Raw genomic sequence first — 12,075 nt, forward strand, 5'->3', positions numbered from 1 at the left:
CCAGGATCCCTGCACTCCATGCTCCTCTGTTAGCACCTCAGCTTATATAACCAATGGGCTGTGTTAGTAATGACCCATTTGCTACAGTTTCTGGGATGAATTTTCGGGGGGAAAGGGAAACTTTTACAGTAGGAGATATAATTATGAGCCACACAATGTATTAGCCAGTTGAAATGGCTTACAGAGAGATTTCTACCTTAGTCTAGACTAGAAATGGCATAGAGACGGCATTCTCTTACTGTCGAATTTTGACAATCCCCAAGGTATCAGTCTTTACCCAAAATTGATGGTTGACAAATTGATTCAGTTGTTCTGGAATTCCTGGTCACCAATCCCCAAGTATTTGCCTGCCTTTTTGACCAGAACACTTACTACAAACCCAGATCCCTTTGGGATTAACTCTGCTTTGTTTCCCAAATAGGTCAACCAGATAGGTTTAGCCACTGCTAAAACCGACTTGCAGGGAGGGGACAAGCCCCTGCCACCGTCGTCAGTCTACATCAGCTTTTATTTTCCCTTCACGAAATCTTCCTACCAGCTGAGTCAAGATCCTGGTAACCCTCCTCCACACTGTGCCTCAACAACCAAACCTCATGGCAAACACCTTATCTCCTGGAGGTGTTCTCAGTGGTATGGCGGAGCTCTAGAAAATGCTTCCTAAACACACCACCGCTATTCCTGACAGCCTCACACATTCTAGGTGTGATTTTTACATGGCTCTGTTCGAGACTAATGACTAGAAGAAAGAACACATAGTTAAAAACATTTTTTTCCTTCAGCCTTTCTTTGAATTTAACTTGAGGGTTTTGCTGTTTGCTGTCCATTTTTATTTTTAAATTTTTATTTTTCTTAACTGTTTCAAATGGGGTTTAACATCCTAGCAGGCCAGGTGATGACTACTGTTGAAATTCTTTAAACTCTGGGGTTGAAGGGTACTGGTCTGGTAGCAGACTGGGGTGGGGTTGGAGACTGTGGGATTAACTGGGGTGGAGGGAATCCCCTCCAGTACTGTGCTCACCTCAATTCAAGCTGATGTCCTGACTCAGGTTGATGAAGAGTAAGGCCAGTTCACCAAGTGTCCCACCTGGGTACTGCCTGTGGCAGACAGGCTGTCTGCAAAGCCAGCCACCAAAGGACATTTGATGAGTCTTGGGCAGAGGTCGTTGAAGGTGTCCTGGCCCTCCCTGAGCCTCTGGGTGACCGGCTGACCGGCAGAGACAGCCCAGAGGCAGGGCCTGCTTCTCTTCCCAGGCTGTGACCTGCACCCTCCCTTGGAAGAGCAAAGGCAGACACAGCCAAGGGGCCCTGGAGTTGCCCACTCCAGAGGGCATGTTCAGAGGATCAGCGTCACAGACACATTTTGAAAGGCACCTCTGCTGAGAGAACATTCTCTGTGTATTGAAAAAACCACCACCCAAAGCCCCCGACCAGCTGGCACAGTGCCCATAGTTTTTGGCAGCAACAGCAAAGCACAGAGTCCTGCCAGGAGAAACAGCTTTGAATTCAAATATAAAGCTAATCAGAATATGGATCACACAAAGCTGCCAGTTACTTGGGTGTTGGGAGTAAAACACACCCACCTTTAAGGGACCGCCCAAGGGCATTATCTCTGATCAGCAATTCTCAGAAACAATGTCAAATCTTTTTCAAAAGGCCGCTATTCCCACTTGCTCTCCCCTCCCTTTCAAGGCAGCCTTGAAGTGCAGGGCCGTGGGATCCTGCTGGAGGTCTGCTTCCAAGACTGCAGAGCCCGACTGTCATGGAGTTTCACAGCAGCTGGAGGGAAGCAGCCTGGCACAATCCATGTTTCTGGATCACTGTGTTGTTTTCGGTCACTGTCAGGGGATTTTTCAGGTGGGCTGAAGAGTAGAGAAACAGTGGGAAACTGAGGCACAAGATCACAGAGTCTGGACTTGTCCCAAGCCCAAACTCCCTTGTCTACCCTCGTCTCCTGACCTTCAAGCCTTCTGGAGCTGGTGGTAGGATGGGGCCATGATGTGTGAGCCTGACAAGCCAGCCACTTTCAGTCTGGGCCTCTGAGCGAGTTCATTACCACTTCTGCACCCGGAAAATGATATTACCTGTCTTAGAAGAGTGGCATTCTGTACAGAAGGTGCCTGGCTATGCACCCTACCTCAAACACCTCTGTTTCCCAAATGTCTTCAAATTATTGACTCCAAATTACTGAGTGTGCAATTTAAGGAAGAAGTTATCCATTAAAATTTACATTCCTAGTTATCCTTCTTCAGGTAGACAGACCTTGTTTTCAGAATAACAGAAATAAAAGGACAATGGTGCACACGTGATGGGTTCATGATCTCTAATGTGCGACCCATATTGGCCCAAGAGGTGCTATGGACGTGCTGGGAAGCATAATAGTTGTGAATGCAGAACTGGTATCAAATAATAGCTGAATGTGAATACCTGCTATGTGCCTCATGTGTACGGCAGATGTGACTGCATTCGCTGTCCTGAATGAGGAAACGGGTACAGAGATGTCGAGTGCCTGGCTTAAGATCATATAGGTTGCAAGTGAAAAAGCTAGAATTTGAGCCCAGGCAGTCTGGCCGGGGAAGCCTTGGTATTAACTACCACACTGAACACTAAGATTAGATAACATTAGCTTTTCCCTGAAACAAAGTTTATTGAAATTAGGTTCTGGGCAGCAATTTTCATACATTTCAGAACTGCGTATGATGTCTACTTGAGGGTGACAAAATCTTCAAAGCAGGGCTGTGTGAGGTTCTGTTCACCTGTTGCAAATTCCTAGGCCTGATTCTTTCATTGTTGATGTGTGGAGAGAAGCCAGTTTGCCCACATTTATGAACACAGAAGGGGTGCTGCAAAGTAGACGGCTGGATGGACGCCAGCACAAGGAGAACAGGTATGTCACTGGGAGGCAGTGGTGTGCTGGTGAATAGTTAACAACTGGCTGGGATGGGGAGTGGGTGGTGGTGGGGCAAACAAGCACTTCTCACAAGGCTGCGTCACCACACCAGGGCTCAGAGAAGACCCAGGTCTGTAGCAGAGACCCCAGCTCCAGAGAGACGGCTGGGCCAGTTACCAGGTGACTTCTATACCGTAAGAACAGAGGGAGGATGTAGAGAGTTGGAACAAACCTTAAACACAAGACTCAGTGCTTCCTCGGCAGTATCTTTCCTTTAGAAGATGTCATGACTGGGTCTTTCAAACCAGAGTTCATTACTGCTTTCCTTTGCTGCTGAGGTTAAATTCCAAGCCCCTCAATGTAACGTTTCAGTGGCGCTTTCACCAACCCTTCTTTTGTATGTGTCTTGGTCCAGGGAAGGGGGATGGGTCCTGCTATGGACTGAATGTTTGTGTTCCTACAATATTCAGATGTTGGAGTGAAAGGGCGGGCCTACGCCAGCCGACTCCATCTTGTTCTGTGTCCTTCACCTTGACCACACCTCCTCCCCTTGAGTAACCCCCACTCACCTGCCTAACAGGACTCGGACCCTTCCCCAGGACCCTTCCCCAGCCAATCGGCTGAGGCCATAGCCATTACCTCACCAACTGCCCCCAGGCCCCAATAAAACCTTTGTCCTTTTGAAACTCGCTCTCTTTCCCTGGTATCTCACCGCTGCGTCGGTGCAGGTAGGGGATTGAGCTCGAGCTAGCTCGAATAAAGGCTCTTTGCTTTTGCATCGGACTCGGCTCCCTAGTGGTCTTTGGGGATCACGAATTCTGGGCATAACAGGAGCACTAATGTGATGGTATTTGGAAGTGAGGTCTTTGGGAGGTAATTAGGTCATGAGGTAGGCTCCACGATGGAATTAGTGCCCAGAAGACAGCCAGCCCTCTGCTCTCAGCCCTGTGAGGATGCAGGGAGATGGGTCTTCACCAGACACCGGATCTTGATCCTGGATTTCTCAGCCTTTAGGACCCAAATAATCATTTTGTTGCTTAAGTCACCCAGTCTAGGTATTTTTGATATAGCAGCTCAAACTAAGATCCCCTCTTACATGCACTTTCAGAGGGCTCATACTGTTTGTTTTTTAAATTTTTATTTTTAAGTAATCTCTACTGCAACATGGGGTTTGAACTTGCAACCCCCAGATCAAGAGGTGAATGCTCTACCCACTGAGCCAGCCAGATGCCCCAAGAGGGCTCCTACTTTTTGATAAAACTGCTTTAGCTAAGTTCTAAAAAGGGAGAAATGGTTCAATATTATGCTGTTTCCTCTTCTCTTCAGCTACCCTCAGCAATTCTTAACCAATTGCTGAAACTCAGTTCTTAATCGCTGCCTCAGGCATCTGTGAGATGCAATTTAAACAAGCACAAATGGCTAGTTAGCCCACAGTACAGCCTGGGACTGTAGCATCTGCAGGACACTTAGACCTAATTCCATGATCACATTTGCTTCCTGTTGCCTGCCTATTGGAAGTACGTCCTCCAGACACTGGAAGAATATAGGAGGAGTGTGCTGGTCAGTCCCACAAAGTCAGACGTGCCCAGAATCTCTAGTATCACCAGTGTATGTGAAAATTAACTCAATTAGAAAGGGACCTTGGGAACCATTTCTCAATTTCTTCTAACTAAAAAGGACAAGTAGGGGCACCTGGGTGGCTCAGTCGGTTAAGTGTTCGACTCTTGGTTTCAGCTCAGGTCATGATTTCATGGTTCATGGGATCGAGCCCCACATTGGGCTCAGTCCTGGCAGCATGCAGCCTGCTTGGGATTCTCTCTCTCCTTCTCTCTCTGCCCCTCCCCCCACTTACGTGTGTGCACACACTCTCTCTCAAAATAAATAAGCTTTAAAAAAAAATAAAAAGGACAAGTAAAATGTATTCACAGCCAGAGTTTTCATTATGGTTCTCTCCTTCTATACCAGTGGTTCTCAACCAGGTGTAGTTTTATGTCCCCCAGGGGACATTTGGAAATGACTGGATACATTTTGGTTGTCAGCCTAGGTGAGAGATGCTCTTTGCATCTAGTGGATGAAGGCCAGAGGTGCTGCTAAATGTCCTACAGTGCACAGGACAGCCCCCACAACAAAGAATGATCTAACCCAGAATGTCTCTAGCACTAAGGTTGAGAAACCCTGGTCTCTGCACATGTAAAAAGTTTTCCCAAAACTAAAAACATGGCATTCTTGCTCCAAGAAGAAATCATATCCACAAATCATATTTTATTAGCTCTCCAATGCCACCTTACATTCATGTCCTGAGTTTTGATTAAAATTTATGAACTACCAGTACAAATCAATATAATGCATTTTTTTTCTTTCTCTGTTTTTTTTTTTTTTTTTTACACACCAACAGCTTGAATGTTCCTGAAGCTTTTAAACAATGAGTTGACTGGGGGCAAACAGAAGGCAAGGAATCACAGATAATTAGCTCATGCATCTGGTGCTGGCTAATAAATAATTTTCACATGAATGTAGAAATCACTCAATGTTAACTGTATTTATTTTTTTAAATAGTTGGAAACTGTAATAAAATGCCATTTTCAGAAGCATCTTAGTGACTCAGTAGAACTGCGTCATTTAAAAAATAGTTACTTCCCTAGGTGGGGGTAGGTGAACATGTAGCAAAGTCTTACATCTCACTTGACTCTGGCAGATGGAGTGATCTTTCACAAAATACATTTGTCTGCATTTCTTCTCATGAAAGCCAGCGGCCAGGAAGAGCACCCTGCTTTGAAAAGAGATTGTTTGGTTCACACAGTATACTTTGGTTTATTTAAACAGGTAAGAAAGTGATCCCCAGTTCTCCTGAGGAGAAAATGTATTTTTTGACTTCTGAATAAATCAAGATATTACCAGTCTGAATGAGTTTTCCTTTTCTCCTAAGGTAAAAAGTATATCTTTCTTTCCCTCCAGTGTTCGGTTGCTCCCCTTGGGAAATATTCTTCAGATAAAGTATCTATATGTCTTGATGTATTAGTAGCCCCACACCATGACTTCCATATGACCAAAGATCTGACACTCGGTGTCTGACGGGATCAGCATTTGGCATGTCCTTGGATATGGGGATCAATCTGAACGAAAAGTTCTCATAATATACCTAAAAGTATTTTCTTAAAAGATATAAAAATGTATGCTAACTTGTGCTCTCTTAGTAAGGCTTGCAAGTTGGTAATTAAATAAGCAGAATATAACTCATAAGCCAAAAAAGTGCATTTTTAAATAAAATTGAGAAATGGAGATGGTTAAAACTATGATAAAAAAGACATTATTTTTGTTTAATCTTGGGTGGAAATGGTACAATAGTTTCTTTTTTTTTTTCCTTTTTGAGTCCATTTGGTTTTGTTTAATATACTCACAAGGATCGCCATGGGTGTATCTTTGAGTATCACGAAGTCTCCTCACCTGTCTTCTGATATTTTAGCATTCCTGGGCACTACAGCTCTACCAATATAATTGTTCATATGGGGAGACATGTGCTTGCCTTTCATTCCCAAGAACTTTTTACAAAACTGGTCTCAATTCATGAATATTTCAATGAGCACAAAAGATAACAGCTCTCACTTTGCTGTACAATCAGAACCTCCATGCCATTAGGCTTATAATCTCACAATCATTCTGCCTTTGTCAGACACTACATGGGATGCATTTGGGCTACTTTTGCAGGCAAAGATTTTAATTCCTGTTGCGTAAAGCCAAACAGGCAGAGAGAAATCGGAGGCTCTCCCCCTCGTCGCTTTTACTAATCAGTTGATTTCTTTTTTTTGCCCTTTATGGAAATCTTTTCCTTGTCACAGCCACTTATTCAGTAATCACAAAAGGGAAAAAATAAACCATCTCCCCAAATCTATCCCTGGGAGTTCATGTTTTTTTGCTACTTGTCTTCTGTTTCTGTTTGCGAAGGTGAGCCTCGATCTCATGCCTGAAGACCAGCATCCCCAGCTGCCCATGGGATGCCTCGTTCATGGCCTTGGACTGCATGCACATCTTGTACTGCTCAGGGGTCAGTTCATCCACACAGTGCTTCTCATGCCAGAGGTGGAAGAGTCCCCGCACCGGCGTCCGCACCACTATGAGGTTGCTGTGGAGATACTTGCGATAAAGGTGCACATCCTCTCCACCCCAGCCTTTGATGTCCAAATCAAAGCCACCTGCCAGGAGAGAACACACCGCTGAATCGAGCTGCACAGCCAGTCTCCTGATCTGTACTTGCCTTTCTGATCTGTACAGAACTTTGCATGAAGAGAGGAAGCATTAGGGGAGATGTTTCACCGCTCCCCCCACCCCCCCAAGTTATGAGCATGTCCATCCGGGAAAGGGAACTCAGGACCTTGGTGGCAGTGGTGGCCAGCACCAACTCCTTAAGAGAATAAGACTGCAAAGAGAAGCCCCAGCACCTGCCTGCTTCCGAGAGCCATCAGCAGTGCTAATGTTGGCCTGAGCCCCATATTAAGACTTTTCAGCTTAAAACCTTCAAATGGAAACTTGTTTCTGTTTGAATGTGGCCTCCTGTCATTCAAACAAAGTGAAGCAGGGGCTTGCAGCCTGAAAGAGTAATGGGATCTCAGCATGAAAAAAACTACATCCCACAAAATACTCTGCCTTTCATACACTAAAGTGGTCCCAAAAGCTGTGTGTCCATCACAGGCCGGTGAAGTGAGGCATGTTTAAGGGACTGGCCTCCCAGTTCTGAAGTTCTACTCAAAAAATGTGGTTTCACTCCATGGTGGACGCCTTCACAGAGTAATGGTCCCTTAAAGTCTCACCTTTATAAACTGAGATGCCCCATGTCTTTTCTTAACCTAAAGCCCACTGCAAACCAAACAGAACCAGAGAAGACTTGTGTTTTTTGTCACTGTTCCTTTCTCGCCTAGGAGATTTATTTAATTCGTACAAGAAGGAGTAAAGTCATCCTCAACACCTTTCATCAGAGGTATCATGTAGTCCCTTTACCCTCTGTAGCCCCCAGGCTGCATTGCTCTGATCAAGGCCATCGCTGGGCCTGGGGTAGGGGCTCCCGCACAGGAAAACTGCATCCCAACCAGGGCTGGGCTATGTACACGAGTGATTCGTGGTACCCCACTGGTGGGCCAGTGTACGATACTGAGTCAGGCGTCTAGAATTTGAGTCTTGGTTTGGCCACTTCACCTCTCTTGAGTTTTGGTTTCTTTATCCTGAAATGAACTAGATGTCATAACCAAATGAGATAGTAATGTAAGGGGCAGTGCTTGGTTATCTGTAATTGATTTATTACCATCGGTATCATCACAACTTATTAAATAGAAGGTGCAAAAGTTAAGATGCTTACAAATAAATACAAGATTGCAAAGAATTACCTGGGTCCAGATGTGACCCAGAGATTCTTAGGTCATGGCCACGGCTTACTGAGGAAAAGCACCCTCACCAGCCAACTGTCCCCACACGTTTCAACTGCAGCTATGCCCCATCTTTAGGAAAATCCAACTTATTCTAAATTCAAATTGGATAAACATACACCATCAAAAAAAAAAAAAATCCTTCCCTGTACACAGAACAAGGAAACAGAGTTTCTCGAAATGGAAATCTGCTTTAGAAAAAATTTTAGTCATTTTTAGAAATCTGATTTGCACATAATCATTTAGAAATATTTCTTAGAGAAATCAAAGAACACCTATGGTTAGTTGCCGGTATGTGGGAGCACCCAGCCACTCAGAGACCAACGTCCTGGGTGCTCTGCTGCTTCTTTAGCTTCAAGTTGTTTCTTTCTTTCTTTTTATAGGGGTTCTATAGTCTCTGAAGTCTACCCCCCTCTGGACAAAAACCTGGGGCTGCTCAGATTGAGTCACTGATCTTAAAAAGAGACACGTTAGGCCTCGGGTGTGAACAGGAATCACCAGGAGAGAGCAAGAGGAGCAGACTCTGGGAGGCCCACAGGGAGGTGGAGGGATAGAAGTCTCCATGCTCTGCAGGGCCTCCCTGACTCTATCCAAGCTTGGGGTCTACCCTGAGCCCCTGAGCCCAAGATCAAGGTTTCGGGCCTGTTCATTCATACCCTAGTCATGTATAATCCACAATTCTGTTTCGAGGCACATGAGTAGGTACCACTATGGGGAGGGGAGTGGCATTTCCAAGGAGGACAGGAGATGCTCTGTTCTCATCCTATGTCCCTCACTTGCTGCAGACCCTTTGCCTTTTGGTCTCCTCAACTGCAATCTAAGGGCCTTTCCTCTTGGTGCTCTGGGAGTGTGTGTGTGTGTGTGTGTGTGTGTGTGTGTGTATGTGCACACACGCATGTATGTGTTGATGGTGACTGTACACTCAGAGCTTGAAGTAGCATTTGGAATTTTTGCAAGTTCAGCAGAGAGAAATTTGGATATTTTCTGGTATGTGATTTTCCAAAATTTCTCATGTTGCCCTTATTTTTTTCAGTGGCCCCTGCTACTATGGAGGCCCAGAAAGTTCTGCATGAGAGGGACTACAGCCAGAACTAGGTTGGAAGGAGATACTGCGGGGGGGACCTGCCTTGAAGCTGCCTTTTTGCAACAACTGCCTTTTCCCTGAGATTGTGTGCTGCAACTGGGGTGACTGAGAGGGGCTGATGGAGATTATAGGGGCTCATGTGTTGCACACTCCCAAGCCCTGTCCTGGTCCAGCGCCTCAGTCCATGATGAGAGGAAGGGCATTTCCTAGGAAATGGCACCACCTTTGTCATCAGACTCCTGGGAACCTGCCCTGACTTCCTCGTGGCCTCTCACGGCCTCTTGGTGGCAGCAGAGGCGCGGACTCACGGCCCTTTGCCTGGTCTTACCTATATTGAGGAAGTCTGACCGATACTGGCAGGTCATCCCAAATCCAAAGTCTCTCCAAAATCCAGTCTCCTTCTTTATGACCTGCAGGGAAAGCGCTGTCATTTCAGAGGGGAGGATAGAGTAGATAAAAATAGAGAGGATTCACAAACTTGTGTAAGCAATGCTCAATAGGGAGCCCATCCCACCACTGATCAGTAGCCACAACCACAACCCCGTGTGGGAAATGCAGATGGATTTGAGTCCTTTCAGAGGGTAGGAATACAGTGAACTCACCAGTTCCAAAATGGGCCTTGTGATTTTTGGCACCTCTGGTTGGAATGTTTCTAGGGTGTAGGCATGAAAACACACAGGCGCGCGCGCGCACACACACACACACACACACACACACACTCAAAAACAAACCAGGAGAGCAAGTTTTTGAGCAGCGCCATGGAAAAGCCACCTACGTGTCTGGCCCAACACCAGTGCCAGAGAGAATTGGAGGCCTCGGCCCCTCGCATACGGCTGGGCAGGGAGCCAGCAAAGGGCTCAGGAAGTGGAGAAAAGGGATCGAGAACAACTCAGAATTCAGCTGCCCTGGCACAGGGCACAAACAGGACTCCCTCGGGGAATAAAAAGAAAACCTGAGAAGGCAGCGTGTTACTCCGGCTCTGCTAAGTCTCACTTGCTGAGGTAAAGGGCGCCAAGAGTCCAGGTTCTGAAGAAAGACTCTGTCCATTCATCTTTAAACTGTTTTAAAACCAAACTGTTCCCCAAAGCATCTGTGGTGGTGGCAAGCTGCAGGGCTGCCGAGAGACCATCCAAGCAGTGACTGTCTTCAAACAGCGAGACCTGGTCCTCCTCAGTCTCTTACTCGGCAAGTAAATTTCCAATGCATTTGCTAAAGCACCAAGGCTTTTAAAACACTGTAATTGTTTGGCTGAAATCACTCTGGGACTAAGTCTGACACCTTAATAGCTCTTTTCTATGATTCATTCTTGAGGTCAGCATAGGTGCTTAGTGGAGAAAGTGCCCTTCTGGGGAAGGGGAAGGGGAAGGAGGCTGCCCCTTCCCCATCCACTGGGATTTCTGCATTTTCCTGCCTGCGAGGTCTGGCTCTGTTCACTGCTAATCAGAGCCGGGTGTAGGCTGGGAGGAGCACCAGCATCTCCTCCCAACTTGACCACTGGCTGGCTTTTTTGCCTCAGGCAGGTCCCTCACTTCTTTGAGCTTCTATTTCCTTTCCTATAAATGAGGAAGTTGAGCTAAATCGAGGCTAAGGTCTTTTCCAGGTCTGCTATCCAAACATGCATCCTCACTGCTTTTTCACCTTCCTGAAGTTTCATGTTGTCGCCACTACAGCCTCAATTACATTCCACAAATGGTTTGTGGAAGGGCTGTGAACTTAAACATTTCTCTACTCTGTAACCCATGGAAGCACCTTATTTTCATTACAACCTACACATAGATGTTGCCTGCACAGAGTGAACACACACGCATCAGGGCTACTGAAAGGAAATAAGGACCAAGAGAGGTTTTGTCCATTAGTGGCCCAGCAGATGTGCTCCAATTCTTCTGCAGAACAAAGGCCTGTTATACAATATCTCCCAAGTGACAAGACAATTTCATTAGTATCAACTGGAAAGATTTTGCAGGGCAGGAAAGTTTGGAAAAATCTCCACTGAGTCATTTTTTAAAAATGTTTCTGTTTCATACCAGGTACATGGTTTCTGTTGCAGCTAATGGCTTAATGTCTTTTCTGCTGGTCAGGACACAGACAGTCCTCTAAGCTTCTAGGTAAAAATGGAGTCAAAGAGAAGTGCCAGTATCCAAACTTCAACCATTTGGCTGAGGTCTGTATGGAATCTAAAAGAGAAAGCTCCAAACAGGAAGAACAATGGGCCAGGGCTCAGACCTGGGCTGTGATGCAGTGCCCAGCAAGGTTGAACAAGGTAAAGAGTGACCCTCACCTGGGGACAATGTGACAGAGTCAAACTGATTTGTGAGCTGGGGAATGCACCTTATAAACACTTATAGATGCCAGCTTTAAAGTTGGCAAGCCAGGGAAAGCCACTATCTGATATGCTCATTGAAATTTAGCCCTTGGTGGAAACTGATCTGATCCATACCCTTAGCATATAATGTCAGAGCAAGATGGAGTTCACGTATGACAGGCTCTACCATCCACAGCTGTGACAAGTCATTGGACTAGTGCCCTCAACGAGCAACCTAGCTGTGAGTGAGTACTCTCAAACATGCATCAGATCACAGCTCATTCTAATTTAAAACCCTGCAGGGGCTTTAATTGCATTCTCTCTAATGCAATTAGAATAAAACCCAGAGAAAACCTCTAGCCTGCAAAGGTCCTATGTGACCCAACCC

General features: G+C 45.8%; 1 protein-coding gene across 14 annotated transcripts in view; it reads right to left on the bottom strand.

Annotated features, from left to right (window-relative positions):
* Window positions 1-5,129: 5,129 nt before the first annotated feature.
* Window positions 5,130-12,075, bottom strand: part of CSGALNACT1 (chondroitin sulfate N-acetylgalactosaminyltransferase 1) — a 346,168-nt gene continuing 339,222 nt past the window's right edge. For all 14 annotated transcript variants that reach the window (XM_086703540.1, XM_086703541.1, XM_086703537.1 and 11 more), the window contains 2 exons: window positions 9,714-9,795; window positions 5,130-7,077 (listed from right to left, as the gene is read on the bottom strand). In XM_086703540.1, coding sequence (XP_086559666.1) covers window positions 6,788-7,077; window positions 9,714-9,795 — 372 coding nt within the window. In that variant the 3' untranslated portion in view covers window positions 5,130-6,787. The remainder of the gene's footprint in view (window positions 7,078-9,713; window positions 9,796-12,075) is intronic.

The sequence above is a fragment of the Puma concolor genome, chromosome B1 (genome assembly GCF_028749965.1).
Source record: "Puma concolor isolate L17-30 chromosome B1, mPumCon1.1.hap2, whole genome shotgun sequence".
Classification (NCBI taxonomy): Eukaryota; Metazoa; Chordata; class Mammalia; order Carnivora; family Felidae; genus Puma; species Puma concolor.